At 47.2% G+C, this 25,558-nt stretch overlaps 1 protein-coding gene across 1 annotated transcript in view; it reads left to right on the top strand.

Annotated features, from left to right (window-relative positions):
• The window catches only part of LOC135823166 (probable ATP-dependent RNA helicase DHX37), a 65,889-nt gene that overhangs the window by 38,025 nt on the left and 2,306 nt on the right, over positions 1-25,558 (top strand). The window contains exons 18-31 of the mRNA XM_065336011.1: positions 378-455; positions 1,945-2,041; positions 2,502-2,567; positions 6,147-6,204; positions 8,943-9,091; positions 10,805-10,915; positions 11,349-11,505; positions 11,865-11,932; positions 13,166-13,218; positions 14,189-14,249; positions 16,142-16,262; positions 17,234-17,371; positions 20,784-20,878; positions 21,110-21,186. Coding sequence (XP_065192083.1) covers positions 378-455; positions 1,945-2,041; positions 2,502-2,567; positions 6,147-6,204; positions 8,943-9,091; positions 10,805-10,915; positions 11,349-11,505; positions 11,865-11,932; positions 13,166-13,218; positions 14,189-14,249; positions 16,142-16,262; positions 17,234-17,371; positions 20,784-20,878; positions 21,110-21,186 — 1,329 coding nt within the window. The remainder of the gene's footprint in view (positions 1-377; positions 456-1,944; positions 2,042-2,501; positions 2,568-6,146; positions 6,205-8,942; positions 9,092-10,804; positions 10,916-11,348; positions 11,506-11,864; positions 11,933-13,165; positions 13,219-14,188; positions 14,250-16,141; positions 16,263-17,233; positions 17,372-20,783; positions 20,879-21,109; positions 21,187-25,558) is intronic.

Genomic DNA, 25,558 nt, shown 5'->3' on the forward strand with positions numbered 1-25,558 from the left:
ACCCCTGTGCACGTGTGGCCGGGCCCTTATGAGTCACATGTCAAATAGCTGCATTAGAGCCTACGAACACAATACGAAATGTTCATTTTTCACAAGAATACAATTGGCACAGGCAAGGGAAGCAGAAAACAGAAAAAAATACTGTAGTTCACTGTCAGTTACGCTCTATCGCATCATTCTCATGTGTTGCACATCTGCAGCCCCAATCACTGTTCCAGCAATTGTCGTGGCAAGTGGGTAAAGGAGGACAGGCTAAGCAAGGAGTACGAGTACTAGCACTTCGTAGTACATGATGTGCTGTTGTTATATACTATAAATATGTAGTAGTCCTGTTCTGCTGACTTGTCTTGCTGCTTTTCTTCGCATGACTTGTACAGAGTTGGGTGGACATCGGCCGCTTCTGCTAACCAACGCGCTGGTCGTGCTGGTCGTACCGGTCCTGGACATTGTTATAGGTAAGTAGGTGGGCTGCATGGATACATTTTATTCTTTTGTGAAATACAGAATGACATGCACATGCGCACACGCACACCATGTGCCCTGTGCACCCGTCACAAGAGAAGCGTGCAAATCTGCATTATGCACTGGATGTATGCCCACAGATTTTATCATATTGCAACGATGGCCGACAAGATCTGAATGAAACAGATCAAGACTAGCGCCAGATAATTGCCTGATCCACACATCTGGCAAAGCCATGTGAATCGACCACCAATGCACACCTGGTTTACAACACACGGAGTAGATCGGAATAACACGGCCAAGACAGTTACCTATGCACACACCCTACACTTGCTGGAGTAACCAGTATAGACAACACACTGGTATGTGTTGCTCCATGGTCAGGCTCCATCAATTTGGTCTTTCTTTACTTGTTTGTTTTATGAGAAGAACAGAGGACCAAGGAAACACAAGTTACGCTATAATTTTATTTATTTTATTTATTCAACATCTTATGGCTTCCGATGGCAGCCAAAACGGGAAGATGTGGGTGATAGCCAACCATGGTAAAAGAAGGAGAAGATTATATACATGAAAAGGAAACAGCCGAAAAGCAATGTCCACTAAGGGGCCATCCGTAAGGCGAGACCAAAATAAAATCGAGATTCCCGGGCAGGACCCATGTGAAATTTTTAATTTTTTCCAATGTATGTATATGCACGCCATGCTGAACATTTTTTACAGTATTTTCCGGTAATTTTTATTCTTTTTTTTACAGAAAACAGGTACGCGATTTACCCGTTCAATTTTTCTGTATTTCGGCCAACTATTGCCCTGATCTGTACATCAGGGAGTCGTACAAGCCCGGGTTTATGTGACCCCACGTCACAGATCTACTCACATGATCAGTTCTGTGCATGTATATGAACTGCTAAAAAATAAAAATAAATGGCTTTGGCTCGATTTTGGTGCGGGAGGGCCCGGGAATCTCTATTTGTTTTGGTCTCGCCTAATTATCGATCTTTTTCACAAAGAGAAAACGTTTCGTTTATGGGTGGGTGGGTTGAGGAAAGTTTCGTTTTGAAAATTATTGATAGCTGAAACATCAATCCATTCTAGCTGTCGAGTCAATATATTTTTCGTTGAAGAAGGTGGGTGGGTGGGGGAGGGTCATAACTAAACTTTTTCGTTCCGTGAAAATTATCGATAATGCCGGACGGCCCCTAACACCACCAGTTACTTTACAATCAGCTCATGCGATGACATTGCACGACACTGATCAACGGTACTGACGTTCTACACCTAACTGGCAATCAGCTCTAGCACGTCTTGGGTGCGCACTTCAACAGCCTTCCAGCTTGGAAGGTTCTAAGTTAGAAATTACATAGGATGGGAAGGTGTTGGTGGCCATTTAACTTGTAGTTCCTTGGTCCTCATTTCTTCTTATAATATAAATTAACCCTTGGCTCTCCACCCGTGTTTTTTCTTGTTGTTGATTTTTAGGCTTTTTTCATCGGCAGTATATGGCAATGAATTTGAAAAGTTCTCACCGCCAGAAATAATCCATCGTCCAGTGGATGATCTGTACTTGCAGCTCAAGGTAAGCAAGTCCATGCCAGTCTTCCTTTGTTTGGTACGGTGTACACTATACACCTCTCTGTACAGTAGACACCTTACATCGCGGTATGGTATACACCTTGCGCTGCGTAATGATATTACGATATACGCCGTGTGATGCGGTATACCTGAGGAACTGAGGTGCTAGTCAAGTTGTGACTGTACACCATATTGCTGTGGAGGCGTGTGGTATGATGCTTATCACAGGACGCTTTATATTCATACTCGATTCTTGATTTTGAGTCATTTGACATACTAGTATCGGATTTATAGATGAGCTGGGATTGACTCTCGTGAGGCTATCCCTGCCTACAATAATGAATATATCCCGTGCCCCATTCCCTGACGCGTACTACCAGGCTTCCACTATAGATGTGTTGGTTAGAACCATCCACTACCATCCTCATTAATGTTGCTGGTCATGCTGCTGCCTTTCTCTGCAGAATATGCACATTGTGAAGGTGGAGAACTTTCCATTCCCAACACCGCCGCCAGCCGACAGCATCAAGGTAAATTCTTGTTTTCCAAGCAGCTGTTTTGAAAGATATTGTGACATCGGCGGTGATTACTGAAGAAAGTGTTTAGAGCAGGGAGCGGTGCTTTCTTGCAGGTTTGCCGAGTGGAAGGTTCGACGGGTTTCTCGTGTGGTCCGGACACAGTCTGGAGTCAGTCAAGTGTCAAGCCAGTCGGCAGGAAGCGCGAGCTCCGGCGTTCGGAGCAGACACTTTCTTTAGCTGTTTTGAAGCTTGCTTTGTTGCTGGTGCGTCAGGTCATTGAGCTCCTATGCACACACCTACAATTGTAACTGCTCAGTGAGGCAATTTGACGTGTTTCTTTGTTTGGGAAAATATTATTTTTTGTCTTTTGTCTTTGAGGATGGGCATGCGTAGCACGCAGTAGTGGCTTAAGCCCTCTACAGACTACGTACATTAGTACTAACGTACATAGAACATACAGTACAAAATCACATAAAACCTAAAAGGCAGCATTTTTCCACGCCTGCATGCAGACTACACATTTTACATGCAACACACAGGTAACCTTTGACCCTACGCAATCGCGCAAGGGGCCTGGGATGTGTGAAAGCAGCGGCAGTCATACAAAGTAGTTTGTACGACTGCCTGGTGAAAGTACGATAAATGCAGGAAAGTTGCCTTGTACAAGGGTTCGCACCCTGCCTGAAAGGACTGGGTAGCTTTTTAGGCTTCCCGCCAAATGATTGTAATGTCGTGGACCTGGAAATGCAGTCGATTGACCGGGGCCGGCGCCCTCAGCACGTACAGAACGTTGCATACAGTGTGCACTGATCCAGCCGTGAAGTCCTGCCAGACCGAAGATTGTCAATGTAATTGGTGTTGAGGCCGAAGCGCAAAGCGATCAGCGCGCTGTAGCGTGTACTGCTTTCCCACGGCTGCATGCCCAGCGCCCTGGGGCCGCTAGACATGCGACCGAATTTCCATGTCCACGACAGTAGTTGTCTTGGAAACTTCTATGTAAACGTGACTTATAGGCTGTTTTGTACCTAGTCTGAAGAGGGCCTAACAGCTGGAGTGAGTTCAGCTGGAGTTAGTTCATCAGCCATTCCAATGACATAGGCCAGGAGGCTGAGATGGAATCAATAACTGAACAATTTGTGATCGTGTTGGCAACGAATTGAACCTACACTGTATTCTATTTGTTGTGCATTGAGTCATAGAATGGTGGAGTGATGTCTCCTCTTCGATTTGGTATAGTTTTTACAGTCCTTTCACAAAAAAGATGGGCCCTGGCTCTGGCGAGCTCCCGTATTATACGATTTTTCAAGATTTTATCGTACACATGTGCACAGTGCAGTGCTGTGAAATTTGAAATTTGAAAAAGGGTCCAAAAAGGGTACTGTAGAGGCAGAAAATTTCGTCGGTCAATAATTTCGTCCAACTCCAAAGAAAAGGAGTTCATCCGGTTGAAAATTTCGTCCATAGATCATAAGAGGGTATAGAAACGCTGGACAAATCGATATTCGTCCTACATTTAATTTAGTCCAAAAGCTCCTTGGACGAAAAAGACGAAATTAAATTCCAGACGAATATTTCTGCTTATACAGTACCCGAACTGGGGTTCGAACCGTACAATGCACTGTTGCAGGCAGGGTCAAACGGCCTGGATTTTGATGATTTTTCCCAATTCAGTGCTCTTGAGGCAAAACCTGGCCGAAATCCTATTCTTGCTATGGCTTGCTTTTTGGAGAAATAGACTTCAGAAACATAATTGGAAAAGGATTCCATAGGGGATTGCAGAAAAAAATTCTAAAACAACTCAACGTTTGACCCATTTATGGCCAAAAGCTAGAAGTCCATCTTTTTCTGAATGGACTGTAGGTAGAGTCACCAGGCATATAAGAGGTATTCTGGTGCATTTAGTGAGTGTACAATTTCTTGATTTTCGGCGACAAAATGGTTTAAAAAAATTGGTTTTTGGCCCAAAGAAGCCTCCTGGAAGGAGGATAATAAGCATTTTCTTCATCATATGGATAAGAACCACATTTGGACATATATTGGGTACAAAAGATAGACTAAGTCTTGGTTTTGCCCGTTTCCTCTCTAGGTGCACGTATCTGTTCCTCAAGTCGTGCATTGAGAGTGCTGCCACTTTCCTGTCATTAGCGAGTTGTTCGGACATCTCTGACGCCAGCTCCTGGAACATGAGTTGGTAAGGCGATGGCTGGGGTTCACATGACTTGCGGCTATCCCGAACAAAGTCACGGTAACAAGTAAAGTGGTACTTCACTTCCCCAGCAATGCAGTCGGGTCCACCACTCTCCAAGGCAATAAGGACACGACTCTTTAACGGCAGATCCTTGCACCGATAGGCTGCTTCCAGAATATTCTCACCTGCCTCGAAGGTGCTGCACTGGGTGAGGTACTCGTCTGCCTTTCGCCTCCTGCGTTTCCGCTGGCGCTGGCAGAAAAGGCAAGTATCCGCAAGTACCTTGTCGACACTACTCCTTGTCAGTCTTCTACCGATCACGGGCACTGGTTCGGCAGGGTTGGAGCTGCTATGGCTACCTGTGCCACCATCCTCCTGCTCACACCTGTCAGCTCTCAACCTCGCAATGGTTTTGGCATGCGTGTAGTCGCGATAGCAATGGCGAAGGTACCAGCCTTTCGGAGGTCCATCATGGCTGCTGACAAGCCTCCATGTGGCATCTTGCCGCACAGATGACGCGCAGATCATTGTTTCCCAGCTGGTTTGTGTAAAGGCGACCTTACATCCAGGGTCACTGGGCGCACAGGTGTGGCACAAACAGTCCTCCCACGTGATGGCGGTGGTGTTCCCCAGAGTAACAATATTGAGAGTAGTCTTGGCGAGTGGCACAGCACCAGGAACAGCTGTCGCATTGTCATCATCATCGCCACCGGAGCTTTCCATGCTGCCTGATGTACGTGGCCAAGCGACAAGGCCACACTCGTTGAAAGAACAAAATAATCATGAATGAACTATGAACTATAATTATTATAATCAAGCGATGTTTTATGACACTACCATCAAGGGAAATGGAAAGAGGAAGGCACACGGCAGAGACCTATCTGGAGCTGAATGACCTGAACTAATGTCGGAAAGGACAGTGACGAACGAAAAACCAGGACGTTACATAGAAGCAAGTAATTCCTTCAAAGAAATCCCCGCCGAGCATCGCCTTTTGAAAAGTTTTTGAATTGTGGCATCGTTTTCTTCTTCCTTTTCTAGTCAGCTGTGTTTCACATTTTTGCGCGCGCTCTCTTTTCTCTCAATGGTTGCATTCGTGATTTTTCGCCCAGTGAGCCAAAAATATTACGATATCTTCTTCATGAAATTGTCGATTTGTCGTCGGATATATTCCCTTCTCCTGAGGGTATGACACAGCTTCGCGATGTCCGACAACTTCAGACATACTCACTGTTAGGCACTTAAAGGGTTGGTGAAGAGTTTTTGTGCTCCCTACGAAGTGGTACCCAACTTTTCGATTTCGAGATCGGGATCCCGGACTACTCCTGATTGATGTCAACCTTCTAACTTGTCAACTGGTACTATTCGATCTCTTTTGGTTGTATTCCCTATGTTGCATGCAGGCTGCTGAGCAATTGCTGATTTCACTTGGTGCTCTGGAGTTGAAGAAGTTGCAAGATGGTGGGTCTTTTGATTGCATTCAGATTTTCATTCTCCAGACTGTTGGTAGCCCACTTTCACTGCTGACAGTGGAATTGAAGTAGTTGATGTTTATGAGTAGATGATGAACCAGGGTTCTAGCCAGGTCAAAATAGTAGGGGAGCGCTGCGCCCCCCTACCCCCCTTTGGCTAGAACCCTGATGAACATTGGTGCAGCTGGAGTATAATTGTAACTTTGTTGTTCTGAGCCAAGATGCATGATGGCTTGCATTTACTGAAAGTGTGCCGACTCTAACGTTTAACAAGTTGCAAAGTTTTCCCTCTTGCTCGAGGTTCAACGGCTCTGCCATCACACACACACACACACACACGCACACATACCCGCGCGCGCGCACACACACGCGCACGCACACACACACACACACGCGCGCACGCACGCACACACACACACACACCTTTTTAATTTTTCTAGTGCAGAGGAGAGGAGGAATAGCGGACGAGTATCGTTTCTTGAGCTAACGATGAATTTTCTAGTGAAAACGCTCAACTTTGTGCCCTTTTACTACTAGGCTGTTAGAGATGTTTAACCCTTTGAGCACGCATGACGTATTATTACGTCACGTACAGTGTCATACCTGCCAAGTACTGAGAGTGCTTTTTCTGGATCGCCATGGCAAAATCCCGGGATTTGCCTTGGTTTTTCGGGATATGTCATATTTTTACCAAAAAATCCGGTTTCAACTTTTGATGGCACCAACATTTCGATAATAGATGATTGATGGTGATCATCGGATCACACTTACACATGTTCAAGACTCAAAAACGGAGGTTTTTCATAGACTGCTCATGGAAGGAGCACTGGGAGATCCACTGGTGCTGCAGGCTATGGCGGTCCGGGATCAATAAGGACAATTACTGGCCTGTGACAAGTCATTTGAAGTGCTCCAAGTACAGTATCAAGCTTGTTTCTTGTACAGTGAATTTCGGGATAATCGACAGGAATTTCGGGATCGCGGGAGTTCATCCAAAATTGCGGGATAATCCCGAAAAAATCTGGATACTTGGCAGGTATGCAGTGTCACTGCTCCCACGCGTGACGTATTACGTCGTGAGTGTACATAGCGTACAAACGCGATTTGCATGAACCGCGTGAGTTCAAACTATCGTAACTCAATTCTTGGCCGATTCTCACGATCGAAACATGTATCTGCAAGAGAAAACTCTCAGCTTGCGATAGAAACAATCGCCGAAGCGACACAACCCCGGGTTGTTGAGGTATGCGACTCGACACGGCAAATTCAAATAGATTTTTTTTGCGTACTCTGCAGAACGCGTATTTTCCATTTTCGATCATTTTTGCGCTATCTGCTGCCATGGAAACTAGATTCAAATGATGGCAGCAGATCTGGGAGTCCTCAACAAATTTGAGCTCGATACAAGCAAGGAGAGTGAAATGGCAGCTGAGGATTTGATCTCCTGGCCGTGCTCAAGTCTGTCGAGCGCGTGCGTGAAGTTTGCCAGACTGTAGCATGGGCTTTTGGTGTCGCTCCGAGCTGGGCTGGGAACTAGTTTGTTCCTCGCTTCAAGACCTTTGCAGGAAGCTCAAGATCGTGGAATTCGTCCAAGGGAAGGTAAAGTTATCGATCCTTGAATAGCTACTACTTTCATAGGAAAAATGCGATTTTTGCAGGTGTTGACGTGGGGCGGCGTTCAGGTAGCGTCGTGCTCAAAGGGTTTGCAGGTGTTGACGTGGGGCGGCATTCAGGTAGCGTCGTGCTCAAAGGGTTTGCAGGTGTTGACGTGGGGCGGCGTTCAGGTAGCGTCGTGCTCAAAGGGTTTGCAGGTGTTGACGTGGGGCGGCGTTCAGGTAGCGTCATGCTCAAAGGGTTTGCAGGTGTTGACGTGGGGCGGCATTCAGGTAGCGTCGTGCTCAAAGGGTTTGCAGGTGTTGATGTGGGGCGGCGTTCAGGTAGCGTCGTGCTCAAAGGGTTAAAACTCTTACAGTAACTACTACAATGCTGCTCAATGAAATCCAGTCGCATCACTCAAGTCTGCGCCTTGCATCAGTTCGCAGGTCTACATGTAGGGCCGCGCAACCCCCGGCCCGTACTGGAGTGACGGGACTGGATTTCATTGAGAGCAACACTGTAGTACACTAATCGTATTGAATATCAATCGCACCCCTTGTTTGGGTCTATGCCTTATACTGTACAAGCAGAAATATTCGTCTGGAATTTAATTTCGTCTTTTTCGTCCAACGAGCTGTTGGACTAAATTAAATGCCGGACTAATATTGATTTGTCCATCTTTTCAATACACTCTTGTGATCCATGGCCGAAATTTACAACCGGACGAACTCCCTTTCTTTGGAGTTGGACGAAATTATTGACCGACGACATGTTCTGCTTATACAGTAGTTTTCAGTGTGGTCACTTGAGGAATAGGTCACACTCGATTGTGAAAGATTTTGTTGCTTATATTCTGGGAAACATGGTACCTACTCTCTTTGTTTGAAACTACACAATCATGATTGCATTGGACTTTCACTAACAAGTCTGTAGGACATGGGGTAAGGGCAGCTGAAACATTACTCCATTCTTCCTTTCAAGTCGATATATTTCTCGTTTAGGGGGTGGGTTTCGGAGGGTCATGACTAAACTTTTTTATTCTGTGAAAATGGTCGATAATGCCGGATGGCCCCTAAAGCAGGATTACATCATTAACATGTACATGTGCTGTATTGCCATCTGCTGGTGTAGGTAAGGGTGTTGCAAGCGGCATCACTCCGATGGGCCAGTGCATGGCCGCCTATCCAGTATCGCCACGCTTCAGTAAGATGCTGACTGTGCGTGACCGCAAGGGTGTATTGCCGTATGTCATCGCTATGGTTGCAATCCTCTCTGTTCAGGTGAGTGCTACGGGTAGACTCCCTTTGATTCGCACCTCGAATTGCCAAGCCCCAACTTCGAATTATCCGGAACTTCGAATTATCCAAATGCAGCCCCATGTACTGATATATATGTCAAAATGCCTGAAATCGCATGCTGATTATTTTTGCATTTTATATGCATCAACGAAACATTGTACGTGGTCATGTACAACAGACCGGTTCATTTCATCAAAACACTGGATCAACACAAAGTCATTTGAAATTGTCTTAATCTTCTAGTGAAGAAGATGTCAGTCACTTCAGCTGTCCTGAAACAATTTCAAAGGAAAAGAACAGTGCCTCCTAATCCGCGGCATGAAAGGCCGTGAGACAGCAGCACGTCGTTCTGAAGAACGGAAGTGGAGCATAGGCATAGACAATGTTTACGACTTCCAGTGTTGTTGTTCGCCAACATCACGGCGCACAATCTGGTGCGGCAAGAAAGGCCACTGAGATCCGCGAATGGACTAAGTCAGCCACCTGGAAGAAGTCGTCTCCAATCAAATCTTTGCACTTTGCCTCGCACGGGCTTGAATCAAATTTCGAGAGAAAGTGGGTTTCTTGAACGCTATTTTAGATCCTGGAGCGCATCAGGGATCGGTGTTTGAGCTACTCTTGGCTAGAGAAGGAGAAAGGAATGAACTTCGAATTACAGGTATAACAACTCCCTCTCACTTCAAAAATAAACGTTCGAAGGACATAGTCACTGTACTGTAAACTGCTCTTCTGTATGAACTCGAATTATCCAGCGTGCGCACTTTCGTAATTCGAATTATGCATTCGAATTTGACATGAAGTGACTTGCAGAAGATTGGTACAACCAAAAGTTTGAATTGCACTGAATGTTCGAATTATACCGTATTCAAATTAGAGGGAGTCTACCTGTAGTATCGATAGTCGTGTGCAGCTTTTCTTTTAGGTAGGCAAGCTCCACGCGTAATACTTTCTCTATAAAAATATCCTGTTTTCCTGCTGCCTCCACCCCTGTGAAGATACATGTAATTGTATTGCAATGGCGTTTCTATAAGTTAGAGTTGATACTCGTATGATGACCTAGGTAGAGAACACGCATATCGAGGGCCATGAGCTAGCAGCTCACTCGTGGACCCTGGCTATGCCATGAGCTAGCAGCTCACTCGTGGACCCTGGCTATGCCAGGCGCACTACGTCACTTTGTAACGTCACACGAAAAATGAAGAATGAAAAATAGGGATTCGCTAGCCACTTCAATCAGCTGTGTGGTGTAGACCTTGCTAAAAATGGTGGCGGCCTTGTAAACTGCTGAATGGTGTTATCCCAGCACAAGTTGCTATGTCTAACGTACTTCGAAGTAGCGTGTTCACTATCATCGCTTCAGCGATGGGCATGTGTGAGGTGAGGTGTGAGATTATGACGGTGTGTTTGTGTGATGCTGCGTGTGTATGCGTGTGTGTGCGTGCGCGCGTGTGTGTGTGTGTGTGTGTGTGTGTATGCGGCTGTATGCGTGCGTGTATGTGTGTGTATGTGTGCATGTGTGTTTGTGTATTCATGTAGGTGTATTTGTGTGTGTATATGTGTGTTTGTGTGCATGTGTGTTTGTGTGTCCGTGTGTGTGTGGGGGGGGGGGGGGGGGTGCACATGCATGTGTGTGTCCGTGTGTGTGTGTATGCGTATTCATTGATGTGAATGTGCTTGTATTGGACATTGACACAGGATATCTTGGTCATGCCATCACCTGGCAGCAAGGATGAAGAAGAGGACAAGGAAAGGGAGAAGTCCCGTGAGCAGTTTGCTAAAGCTCTCGTCTCCAAATGGGGGTCGCCAGTAAGTAGCTGGGCTAGTTGTGCTGCTGCTATTCTCACATTTGTAGTGTTTGCAACATTGGATTATGCTACTTGTTTATACCGTATTTTCAGTAATACTGGCCGAGGCATTTTAGTAGTTTGCGAGCCCAATATTCACCCAATTTGAAAAAATCGACACAAAACCCCTGAACTGATGTGGCGCCCATTTCAGACAGGCGGTAATAAAAGACCGGCCCCAGTGTCAGAAAATACGGTACTTGTGTGCAGTTTACATATCACTCACGCACGTGTCCATGTACCAGACTCTACTGCTAGAATGTCCGTCCTAGACGAGCCGCACCTACATCATCTGCTACCACTAAAAGGTGTTTTATTGAACACACAAAGGAATGATAATAACTCTGTTGCTGCTGCTGCTTACTATTGTTCATGTCCTTTGTTGCCCACTGCAGAGCACACTTGGCTTGTTAGGTGATGTGTTAGTACTGATGAAGGCTGTTTTGGCAGCGGAAGCCGCTGGTTGTAGCAACGAGTTCTGTGAAGCCAATGGCATTCGTCGCAAAGCCGTCCTGGAAGTGCGCAAGCTTCGCAAGCAACTCTCGACGATCAGTGAGTGGAGTGGTTTCTTCCTTAACAGTGGATTCTCATGCGTCCATATTGCTTCAATAAAATATGAATCCTTACTCTTTCCCAGGAGCTTATCATGGCGAGGTGTCAGTTCGAGTCAGTTCGAGTCTGTGGGATGACGGTTGTGTGATAGGCTTTGTTCAACAGCTGTACGCTGTGCATTTAATTAACCTTCTTGGACACCATCCTCACCTGACTATGGTATCCCTATGTGACGCGAGACCACAAAAGTTATTCATGATTGTGTGTGTGTGTGCGTGTGTGTATATTTGTTTGCATGCGCATGTATGTGTGTGTGTGTGTACGTGTGTGGGTGGGTGTGCATGTTTGTAATTGTTCAGTCAGTAGCAGGCGTGTGTCTAATGCAGTTGTTCTTGATCCGAATCTTCCACCTCCATCGGCATTGCAGGTCAGTACAAAGACGTAGAAACGACCAACGGTACCCCCCCCTGGATGTCTCTTTCACTCTCATCAGATGTTTGACCACTCACTGTAGCGCCTCTTTGCACGTGCTGTGCTGCCTGTCACCGCTGTCATCTGCAACATTTGTATTGGGTTTGTGTTGGTTTTTCATTGAGTGTCAGCTCTGATTTGTAGCTGCTAAAAACCAATGTGTTACAGTTGTATGTGTACTCGAGCCAATAGGGCTTGAAAGTGCTACGTCACAGCATAGCAACAATTTCAAAAATTCAAAAGCTGGATCCACTTGGATCCAGTTTTTATATGGATCCAAGCACATTTCAAGCGGTCTTACTCACAGCACGGTGATATAGCCAGTGAAATTGATTGGGTTGGCTAATGGGGGTGGGGTGACAACTGGTGGCGAAGAAAAAGTCACACCTGCATACGACATGCGTGGGTTGCTATGCACCCACACACTGAGGCAATAGCAAAGTCACACCTTAGTGGATCCAAAATAGAAATCTGATGTGAACTTACTACTCCCTGGCCGTTTTTGACGTCATCACTTTCAAGCCCTATTACGGTACTTCAAATCCGCAGAAAACCTCTGTACTAGCAGATTGATGGGTCTGCGTGCATTTTGCCTTCTGAACTTAGCACTTACGTGCATCCTTTTTACCCGGCTGCGTTCAGTGGTGCTTACGTCACAGTACAGGTGGAATCCTGATAATTCGAATATGGCTTAATTCGAACATACCGCTTAATTAGAAGTTTTTCCAGGACCGATTTCTATCAATACGAGTCCCACATAAACATTTCTGATAATTCGAACCTGGAACTGGATATGTATGGTTTATTAGAAGTCCCACAGATTCCACTTACATAGAAAATGTGTGGGATTTGTGCTGATAATTCGAAGTTAGCAAACTGAAATTCGAAGTTCACTGTACATTGTACTGGTCAGTTCAGTTTGCATGAGCAGGCTGTGCCGGTCAGTTCAGTATCCGTGAAATCTGTGTCTAAGGTCCATAGCGCAACTCTGCGTGACCATGAGAGCATTTTGACATACATATTGTGTTGTGGGTTCATGTTTGGATAATTAGAATGTCCGGATAATTAGAAGTTTTTTTCCTGGCATTTTGAGGTTCGAATTATCAGGATTCCACCTGTACTACTGGTGTTGGCAATCATGGTGTGTATGTATGTGTATGTGTGCTTTGTGTGCTTTGCCATCCGTTAGGTCAAGTTTCTGAGGCAATTGATGCTGAGTGGCCTCTGCGATCACGTTGCCAGGTATGAGAAAATGCAAGGGTAGCAGCATTTCCAGTATTAATTTGAAAGCTTGGAAAACAGTGGGGTACAAGTTATGCGTTAGAGTCAGACGTGCACAATTTAGCAGCACCAAACTGACAAGGAGTACTGAGACATTCCATGACATGAAACTCAGAAAGTGAGTTTGAGCACTGCTCGATAGCGCTAACCAATTGCCTTCCACCTTGGAAGGTTCATGGATATTAGGCTGTGTTTACATGAGAAATTTCAACCCGGGTCGAGTTCAGCCCGGGTTGAAAGCCTGTACGATAGACAAAAGAGGTGAGCGTTTACATGAAGACAGTTGACCCAAATACTGATATGCCACCAAAAGTCCACTTCTACAGTCCTGTATGGTCACGTGAATCCGTTCGGCCGGAATTTGCATCTGCAGTGCTGTTCAAACCTGGCGCGAGATACGCACAGAAGTACGTTTGTACGGGCGCGAGATACGCACAGAAGTACGTTTGTACGATTTTCTTGACCCGGGTTGAAATCAACCCGGGGCGAAATTTCAACCCGGGTCAAGCGCAATGCGTCATGTAAACGCGCCATTCACATGGCGGGTTGAAATCTGACCCGGTTTGAAACGCTTCATGTAAACACAGCCTTAGTGATAATTCCAAAGAGGGAAAGGTTTTGGAATTATCACTAATATGATCTGGGATGTGTGTGTGTGTACTTATGAGTTGGTAATCACAAATGGTTCTACTTCAGAAGTAGCTTGATTGAAACCCCTGAACCCTAGCATATACATATGCATGTGGTGCAACAAGAATAAGAGAAAAAAGTGTTTTTACTTCGAGTTTCACGCATTGAGCGATCATCAGAAAACAGAACCTCAGAACCTCTCTTTTATACATGTATTGCTAGAGGTGCGATTTGGCTCTCTTTTGCCATTGCGAACTCCGTTGTTGTTTGTTGCGTCTAACGTTATTCTTGTCTTACACAGGAAAATCGACACGAGTGACATGCCACTGACTGACAAGAAAAGGCTCCGCTATGCATACCAGGTATATGTGTGTGTGTGTACGTGTGTGGTGGTGGTGGTGGTGGTGGTGGTGGTGGTGGTGGTGGTGGTGGTGGTGGTGGTGGTGGTGGTGGTGGTGGTGGTGGTGGTGGTGGTGGTGGTGGTGGTGGTGGTGGTGGTGGTGGTGGTGGTGGTGGTGGTGGTGGTGGTGGTGGTGGTGGTGGTGGTGGTGGTGGTGGTGGTGGTGGTGGTGGTGGTGGTGGTGGTGGTGGTGGTGGTGGTGGTGGTGGTGGTGGTGGTGGTGGTGGTGGTGGTGGTGGTGGTGGTGGTGGTGGTGGTGGTGGTGGTGGTGGTGGTGGTGGTGGTGGTGGTGGTGGTGGTGGTGTGTGGGTGTGTGGGTGTGTGGGTGTGTGGGTGTGTGGGTGTGTGGGTGTGTGGGTGTGTGGGTGTGTGGGTGTGTGGGTGTGTGGGTGTGTGGGTGTGTGGGTGTGTGTGTGTGTGTGTGTGTGTATGGTTTGCGTGTGCTCGCGCACTCGCACGTACGAGTGTGTGTGTTCTTTCATCAGTACACAAGATAATCAAAACGGGTGTGCAGTGCTGGAAGTGTGTATCGGTGCACACATCACTTGCCACAGCTGTAGTCTGTAGAACAGCAAGAATCAACTCGGTTCCTGGTCACGTGCACACTTGGCTAGAACAAGGTTGTGCAACACAAATCAATTCCCGCAGGCCTTGGATGATATTCACTCGTAATTTGGCTCATTGTTGCCCCTTGGCGGGTAGGTGCTGATTCAATGCAGCACAGTCAACACTTACGTGCTGCGCAACGGGAGAGCTTGGAAGCTCAGGGCCCTGCGCTATGTTTTGTTGCCTAGCTCCTCGTGCATGTTGTTAGAACTGATCATGTGATGGAAATGCTTTTTCCTTTGATTAGCTACATCATTGTATTGCAAAAACGTTTCAATGAGATACTGAAGTAACGTCTTCTGCATAGCTATGGGACCGGCGCTGACTCTGCCGATCACGGGCGTTCTGGAGTCGACGGGATGTCTGTCCTGACGTTTCCTGGGACCGGCGCTGACTCTGCCGATCACGGAAGTTTATCTTCTTCTTATTATTATACTGACGGCAACTAACATCCATTCTGATTGCATTTACTCGTCTCCCTACTTCGTATTTCTTTCCAGGAAATCTCCCCATACAGCAGGGAGTCGTTTACATAATATGACTCCCTGCTATACATCTACATGACTGTATAAACGTTATCATTATTATGCTATCGGCCTACATGCGATTCCTGGGCTGGTCGACAGGCGGCCCAGCCAGCCTGCTAGTGGGATCTCGGCCTCGCACACAAATCCACACAAAATGTTACTGCACTGAATGCATTCCCCCGATACACTTCGCATATATACTCATTCTCTTGTTGGTACCGTACTCTTGATGGTACGGGACAGGTACGGGATAGCACCAGGCATGTCGATGGCACAAACAAACAAACAAATTGTGGCCAGCTGTCTTTGCTGGTACGGTACAGTACGGGACAGATACGGGATAGCGCCAGGCGTGACACAAACAAACAAACACACAAACAAACACCAAATTAAAGCTGTGTGGACCCTGGCTAGCGTCTGCATAGCTACGGGAATAATTGTGCATTCCTGTACTTGTGAGGACTTGAAAGTGCAAACAAATTGTATTTTCTTAAAAACTTAGAAACCACATACGTACGACAAAGTGTATTATGACAACTACCATTATCGGGCATCCGCATGTAGGATTTCTGCTGATAAGAAATTAACTTCTTGTGGGTTTGGACTGGTTATGTTAGTAGTCATAGCATACATCTGTTATCTGTTACACACTCTTCATGTATATATGTGTGCGTGCCTACGTGCGTGTGTGCGTACATGTGTGTTTGTGTGTGTTTTCCAGTCTTGCATTATGGAGGAACCTGTGTACATGAATTCTGCCTGTGCACTCAAGTACCAGAAGATGCTTCCTGAATTTGTGGTCTTTCGCGAGGTCGTGGAAACTACTAAGTCATTCATGCAGTGTAAGTTGCAATTTGAAAACAGTGCTCTCAGTGCTGACATCAGGGTTCTAGCCGGGTCAAAATAGTGGGGGGGGGGGGGGGGGGGGAGGGGAAATTTACTCCGTAGCCTATTTTCCATTTTCCGAAATTGTCCTGCCATGGAAAATGCAGCGTACGGGGAGAGGGGGGGGGGGGGGGGGGGACGTCCAACTTCACCCTAGACAAGTGTGCCTTTTTGAACCCACTGTTACCGACTATCGACTGCATTTCGTTGATTGGCATGAAAGAACACCAAAATCGACAAATGAGTAGGGGTACCACTTTTCACAGGAGGGCACTCAATCAGCGGTTCTAGCCCATTTTAGCGAGCAGCGGAGTAATAAAAATAGCACTCCCTGACAGAACATCACTCCGCTTATGCAACTCCCCAGCACGATCATGGCAGATATCCGGATTGCGCACGCTGTCCTTTGTTTTGTTGTTTGTACTTGAACGAAACGTACCTGAGACACGTGATGTGAGTTTTTGCCGTCGGAGACCCCATATGCGAAGTTGCACACACTTGGGAGCTTATTTGCTCACTATGTACATGGTGAAGTGCAGTTGCGCAAGGTGAAATCCAATCCTAAGTGCATAGTTGGTGCTGTGGACTTGCATGATCCTTGACGCCCTGTAAGTGGAATGAATGCTGCTTTACGTACACACATGTACAAATACGGTGATGTACTGGGAACTGGTGCAAGGTGCCAGCTTTTCACTTTGGGTCACTTTGGGTCAGATTGAACCTAGTAGTGTTGTAACTGTACTGTTGACGTACAAAGTTTGTGTTTTGCTGCGGCAACTCCCAACAAGCAGAAAGGGATGTGCAGTTGCACACTCGGAGTGCTTATGTCAAGTTGTGAACTCTAACTAACTACTACCCATCCACTACAATAGCTAGACGCTTGTGTTTGTTTGTGTGTGTGTGTGTGTGTGTTTGTGTGTACGTGCAGGTGTGGTTGCAGTGGATGGTGACTGGCTGCCTATCTATGCAGCCCACCACTGCCAGCTCTCAGAGCCACTCGAAATGCCAGAACCAACATTTGACGCCAATAGCGGTCAAGTGCACTGTCATCGCACAGCTACGTTCGGTAAGATCAACGGAACAGCTCCCCTGTCTCTTTCCCCCTCCCCCCCCCCCCCAAATACAGATTAAACAACAGTGGGGCCATAACACACCCTTGCTGCAAACCATTCTCAACCGAGATGCTCCCAGACGTACCACCATCAACCCGAACAGCAGCCTGCATGGAAACCGTCAATCAGCTGGATGAGTGACCCAGGCACACCATACACCTCAAGAGCCAGCAACAGTGCAGCACGTGGTACTGAGTCGTACGCCTTGCGGAGATCGATGAAAGCAAGAAAGGCCTTACAGCGATGCTCGAATGCCTTCTCGGCTACCTGCCGCACGCAAAAGATGGCATCTGTGCAGGATCGCCCGCACCGAAAACCACACGGGCTTTCAGGGAGATGTGCCTCAGCAAGAGGTTGCAGCCGGTCCTGAACAACACGTGCGAGAAGCTTCCCGATGACCTCCAATAGGGCTATTCCCCCCCCCCCCCCCCCCCCCAGTTATCACACTTGCTCAAGTCACCTTTTTTGGGAATAGGGACGAGCACAGCATCTTTCCACTCCTGAGGCACAGATGACGCTGACTAGCATGCGGAGAAGAGTTCATGCAGGTGTGGCCGAAGAACAGAAAAGCCATGCTTTAACAGCTCAGTGACGATGTGAGATGAACCAACCACCTGACATCCCAGTGGCAAGACGATGCAAAGTGCACTAAATCTCCACGGCTGTTGGAGGGCCTGACAGGCTGTTGTCAACCTCCCGGCAGGACAACTGCTGGAAGACAAAAGCATCGAATAAACTGATGCCATTCAGAACATGGGTGAAGTGTTGCTGCCAACAAGCACGCTCTTCCACTGACATACACATACACAGGGTTCCATCACATACACAGGGTTCCATCACATACACAGGGTTCCATCACATACACAGGGTTCCATCACATACACAGGGTTCCATCACATACACAGGGTTCCATCACATACACAGGGTTCCATCACATACACAGGGTTCCACTGACATACACAGGGTTCCATCACATACACAGGGTTCCATCACATACACAGGGTTCCATCACATACACAGGGTTCCATCACATACACAGGGTTCCATCACATACACAGGGTTCCATCACATACACAGGGTTCCATCACATACACAGGGTTCCACTGACATACACAGGGTTCCATCACATACACAGGGTTCCATCACATACACAGGGTTCCATCAATTCTGCGCATAGAACGCGGGGCCACAGGCCATTGCAGCAACACTGGATGTCCCGGATGGCTGACCAGACACGCTCCCCGCTAAACTTGCCAGACTGTGCAATATCTGCCTTTCTCTTCAACCAAACACGCTTTGCCATTCTAACTGCAGCATGTGCTGCACTATGTGCCTTGCGAAAAGCTGAAAGGTCCGAGGGATCAGTAGATTGAAGCCACCGGGCATAGGCGCAGTCTCGATGTTGCAGCAGCTTGGGTTCCAGAATAGTTGCGCTGTCTGCAAACCAATCCGGCTGGCGTCGACATTCCCGCGGAGGATGGTAACTTGGGCAGCATCAACAATTGCTGACTTGATGGGCTGCCTAGTGTCTTCATTGGTTATGGCGTGCTGACACGATTGCAGCTGACCACCAAGAGCACTTCGGTACGGTGCCCTGTTACACTCACCAACTTCCGCTCTTCCTCACTCATACCCATACTGGTCTTCAACTGGCTTACATCGAACAAGCAACCCTGGAAGTCCAGAGTTGCCCCTGAGGAAAGGACTTTGGGGAAAGACTGCCTTAGGACGAGAGCTAAAAAAAGTTCAAACCGTCACCAACACTGCCTGAGGACACACACACACACACACACACACACACACACACACACACACACACACACACCATCACATACATACATACATTCATATACACACACATACATACACACACGCACACGCGCACACACACACACACACGCGCGCGCGCATGCACATGCACACTACTAATACTATGACACGGCCACCCAAGCAGGTCTCGCCGCCCTCCACCCAAGCATGGGCACTATGAGTATGAGGAGCAGTGGCAAATAAAGGGAATCAGCTAGCAGAACTGGCAAAACAGATGGAACAATGGAGTAGAACGGATGACTGCTGCACTGTAACAACCTGACAGTGACAACGACTGAAAAAGAACAGGAAAAAAACACTGCCAAAATTTCACGTCACAAAAAAACTATCCATGAAAGAATCCACCAAGCAAAAGGAGTGTGGGCATCCGAAATCCCACCATGACTCCACTGGCAGTTCTTCCACGTTGAAGATGTAAGCGGCAGGGCATTGCCTCGCAAATCCGACAGACTTCCACGACGCTTGACCCGTGTATTCATGACGACGAAAGACTGAAGCGTTTCAATTTCCACCATTCCGCCATTGCGACCTTCCTCTTCGCACTCGCTCGTCCACTCCACCATAAACAACTCGTTCCAGCACTCTGCAAACCAATCCGCTATGCCCACCACTGCTATCTTTGAGCTTCGATGACATTCAGCACTCGAGGGACAGCTACTCTACTGCGAGTGTTGGACCACGGCCGACGCAGCAGTGACAATATTGAAATAATGTGTCCTGAACGGCTACATCGCGATTCCGCGTTCCAATCATTCTGCACTACTTTGGCAGTGCACGAGGGTGCTCCAGGGTCGACTCTTGCATAGCCAGAGTCGCCCTGGGTAGGCAGAAAACCTTAGCGAAAGCCAGAAAACGGAGCTCAGAAAGTGTAACCTACTCCCAAGGAGCGCAAAACAACACATGCACACACACACACACACACACACACACACACACACACACACACACACACACACACACACACACACACATGCGCTCGCATGCACGCACATAACATAGACAGACACACACTCGTGTGTGCTCGCACAGACACAGCGAGAGTCTAGTTGAGTCAGGAAATCTCTTTTGTGCAGATGGATGAAATTCAACCAGCACCAAAAGTGAAAAGGTGTAAATAAATCACAGTTCACTACAACTTTATTGTAGTTTGCTCGGGCTCGATGTAGTTTGATTGAACAGCTGAGCCTCGTCACTACCTCTTAGGTAGCTCGATGGTTGGTTTGGATTGAAAATTGACCGAGTTACAATCTGTTGAATATGCACGTGTGTGTTAATTGAAACTGGGTCACTTTGTACCGGACTGAGTCTTTTTTTTCTCAACCAGGGCAGTGACCTGGTCAGTGAGCCAGTTGTAGCTGCAACCCTAGAGTACTCGCTGCTTCTCCCCGTAGCTTTGAGTCCAGGCTTAATCGTCATCATGCCTCATTATTGCAGACAACTGTACTCTCCTTTGCTGCTTGCATTTCGTCTGGTATGTTCGTTGATGGGCATGACATTTGTGTGTTGTTGTGTTGTGTTGTGTTGTTGTGTTGCCAGGTCCGTACTCATGGCCTATTGCAGCACAGGCGTTGGCCATGCCGGATGGTCAGCAGAAGTACATGTGGTTTGCAAAGTTCCTTCTGGATGGCCTGGTAGGTGCTGGTTGTATCACATCTCCTTTCTCTCTGCTCCCATCATTCCTGTGCTTTGACAAACATCAATGTAACCAATCGTATGACAAGATGACCAATTTTTTCAGCTTTTGACTGCTCTGTGTTAGTACACCATTTGCACATAACCATAACGTCTTGTCTGTACGTCGTTGCTTCTTTGTAGTACCTTTACCATTAGTGTGTCCACATGCTGTCTTCATCGTGATGTAGGTGGTGAAAGCGCTTGCCAAGTTTTCTGGTGCGCTGATGTACAAGCCGTCTACAATCCTGCGTCCCTGGGGCTACAGGTGAGACCAGTTTTGCTGACACATCTCTATTCTATTTATGTACAGTCAGACCTCGCATAACCGCACACATCCGTTTTCCACAAAAATATCCGGATAGGCGAGGGAACCGGATAATCGAACACACATACTGTATGTAAGCATGGCATATGCTGTACATTTGTAACCAGCTATTTTCTTCCGGATGGCGAGGGATCCGGATAAACGAGGACCGGATAAGCGAGGTCTGACTGTAATATAGTGGTCTTGTGTCGCTGGGGCCCAGTGCATGAATCCACAACTTCTTGTACAGTAAAAAATATATTTTTTACCAGTCCCCTCCCCAAGCGGAATCCTGGTAATCCTGGTGTGACTGGTGATCACCGGCATACACAGGCAGTAACACTGTAGGCAATCAGTGCAGAAGTTCAGCAGTGCAGCAGTGCAGCAGTGCAGCAGTGCAGCAGTGCAGAAGTGCAGCAGTGCGCACAGCGTATGAGTGTACCGTAATGTCGCGTATAAAAGCAGGTTCTTCCGCCCGTATAAGCCGGGGTTCAAACCATGCTTCTATTCAAAAACATGCTTCTACGTCAACATGATCAGTCTACACTGTGCAGTGCTTACTGCCACGCTACTCTGCAAGTATCTGTACGTATATTTTGCAGAAAGCGGCTTTTATTCGAATCATGCTTCTGTGTCACGGCTTGCTTAAAAAAATAGGCACTACAGTATGTGCTGCTGCTGCTGCTGCTGCTGCTGCTGCTGCTGCTGCTGCTGCTGCTGCTGCTGCTGCTGCTGCTGCTGCTGCTGCTGCTGCTGCTGCTGCTGCTCTGATTGTTCATGTATAGTTACTGTGCCACGTTAATTTGCACTAGGACTTCGTATATAGGACCTTATGGCATAATAATACTACAGAGGGTTCTAGCCAGGTCAAATACTGTAAGACATGTTATTAGAACGAGTCGCAAATTTAACGATTGTCCAAAATTCATAGGTTAACGAGAAGATATGTTAACGATCTTGCAGTATTCTGCCATATCCACACACAGCATATATGAAGTAGTACGGCTTCAACGGATCTTATTATAACGAAGAAATGTCATCCGTTAAAACGTTAGATTTGCTTCCTCGTTATATATGCATGTCTTACAGTAGTGGGGGAGGGGGGGGGGGGGAACAGTTACCCCATAACCCATATTTCCATTTTACGAAAATTAATTGTCTTGCCATTTGAAATGCGACGTACAGGGCGAACCCTCGGCCTCACCCCCACGGCTGTTCAAGTGATCCTAGCGCTGGCAATCTAAATATGGCGGCCGTTACGTCACATATTTTCAAATTTTTGAATTTCTCGTATCCCAATTATCAAAAAGTTGGACCAAAATTGATACGAATCAAGGCCTTCCTGACTTACTTCGCTGCTGTTAGTCTGAGGAAATCGGTTTTCCGAAACGGGCAATCATCAAGGAACGTTTTGATGCCTTTTCCACCCGTCTCCTCCATCCTCGTCCTGCGCTACACGATGTGTTTGCTGGTTGGCGATCGAAGCGAGGATGCGATGTACATGAATAGGTTGTTGCTGATTTATCATCCGTCGTGGAGTTTTGGTGGGTTGTTGGTGAGTTTTTACGGGTGCAGGCATCCTTCGTCTGCCCAAAAAATTGAAATTCGTTCCAAGTTACTCCGCGGAAACGAAAGTCACTCGTCACCCATTTCCGAGCTTTTTGTGTTATTGGAACAGACAATATTCACTCATGGACGAGCGTCGTGCCATTTTACTGTCAAGGTGTGGAGTTGGTGGCCAGGAAATAGCCAGCCGGACTCAGACAACCAAGTACACCGTCTCAAACTTCAGAAAACAATATTGCAGGCCCTGAAAAAAGTGAAAATTGATGTTGACCATGCATGATGTATACAATACAATGTATATGTATGTGCATCCAAACTGACTTTACATTCAATGTGCAGATTTTGTACGAATCCACTCGAGCGAACTTGCAGGGGATGAGAGGGTTGTGGCTGTGCTGAGCCAGTAGTATGGGTTGCACACACACACTCCCTCTCGTGCGCGCGCACGCGTGCGTGCATTCACATGAAAACGCTACGCAACCAAAGCGTCTCCGAAACGGAGAGATGGCCAAAATTTGAGCAGAGCTGACATTGTGCCACTCAGCCAAACTGCCAAAGTCTTGCACTAGCAAGTAATTTAGTTTGCTTCCACATCAACCATCACTGCAACTGTTCGCCAAGTTTCTTCATCATTCACACCGACTGCACCAGCTGTCACAGCTGTAACAACAGGACCGGCACTGCGACAAGTCATATGATTGTAACAGTTGGAAGAGAACATTATCAGAGCAGGGAGATAATCTGTGAGTAATTCTAGTCAGACAACACAGACATAACGGTCATGCAAAAGCAAGAGAGGATTTCTTCTGCACTCATAGCCGTGGCTGCACACACACACACACACACACACACACACACACACACACACACACACACACACACACACACACACACACACACACACACACACACACACACACACACACACACACACACACACACACACACACACACACACACACACACACACACACACACACACACACACACACACACACACACACACACACACACACACACACACACACACACACACACTTGTACTTGCTCACTGCCAAAACTGGTCACGTGAGTCTCCCCGGGAGAGGGGACACCTTGACCTTGACCTTTGACGCCCATCGCCGGAGGCGATGATAGCAATGCTACGGCAGAAGCCATAGCAACTTGTGCTGGGATTACACCATTCAACAGCTTGCAAGGCTGAAGAATTGACCGTCACTATTCAGCCTGGTCTACACCATACAGCTATTTGGAGTGACATTTTCTGGCCAGTGAATCCCTTTTTTGGTCTTTTTCATTTTTCATTTTTTTTTTTTTTTTTTTTCCCGCACACACATCACACCACATACTCCGGCATGCACTGGCTGTTGGTAACCACCCAGGAGAATGAAAGAAAAGTCAGGAAGAGTCTGAGAAAGAGAAGAAAGACGTGTGTGACCATAATCGTCGGGAATCGAACCCGCAATCTATCGATTGGAAATCGCTGCACATACCACTGCACCATATGGGACACACGGAGACGGAGAGGGGACACACACACACACACACACACACACATGTGAGTGCATGTGTGCGCACACACACACACACACACACACACACACACACACACACACACACACACACACACACACACACACACACACACACACACACATGCACGTAAGATGGAGTCACAGCAAGAGAGGCTTTCTTCTGCACTCATAGCCGTGGCTGTGCACACACACACACACACACACACACACACACATGCGCTCGCGCGTGCATAACATGGATAGCAATGTGCCATTACCGTTTCAAAGCATCAATGCACAACAAATGCACAGCAATAAGAACAGGGAAATGAGCACATACGTAGTGCATGACAGTAACTCAACATTGGAGAAAGGCACTGTTTAAAGTTCAGTACAGGACTGCGTTGGGTCCTGTGTCAGACTCCTTGTGGAAACGACCTTGCACTGGGCTAACTTGTGCCAGTGTTGCATCTAGACCTGGGGATTTATTCCTGGATCTAGGATGGATCAGTGCTGGCAGAGGTCTGCCAGCTAATAAGAGCTTGATCAGTGAAGCGTCTGATGCATCCAAGGGCAGCAGGCAGGTATGGCATGGGTCATGCTACATGCCAAACTGCAGCAAGACATAGCTAACGAGGAAGCAGCCGAGCAAAAGGCCACAACAACCAAAAGCCAGCTCAGCTACGTAGCTCGGCAAGGCTATGAGCGAGTTGTCATTGGCCACAATTCGGAGGTTATGTGCAACCAAACTAAGCAGGAGTGACATTGTGTGACTGGACTGAGAATTTCAGATGACAGGCAGTTGCTGACTCCTGCTTATTCCCTTTGTCTTCATTATCAGGTAGCTCACTCAGACTTGCACTGCTTCTTCAGTTCCATTGTACTCTGAGGACTCAGCAAAGCTCAGCAGCAACATGAAACGTCGAACATTTCATGAGCTCGTACGAGACAAGATCGTGAAGAGAAACAAATGGCACGTCACCCCTAATAGCTGCACCTTTAGAGATGCACGCCGTGCCAGCTATGATCCGACTTCGTGTTGGCCTTGGTTTGCTCGCTGAGCAAGGCTAAGAGAGCATCCATGCGGAATTCAACTCTCTGGAGAAGCGTTCTGGCAGATTCCTGCGCCCATGAAACAATTCGAAGCAATTTTCACGCAGCACCTAACAAGAACGCTGCCCGGGTCCAGGCCACTCAGTCGCCGCAGCTAAGGCATCGAGGAAAGCGGCAGCCATCGCGATCCTTCTCTTCAT

This window comes from Sycon ciliatum, chromosome 1 (assembly GCF_964019385.1).
Source record: "Sycon ciliatum chromosome 1, ocSycCili1.1, whole genome shotgun sequence".
NCBI lineage: Eukaryota > Metazoa > Porifera > Calcarea > Leucosolenida > Sycettidae > Sycon > Sycon ciliatum.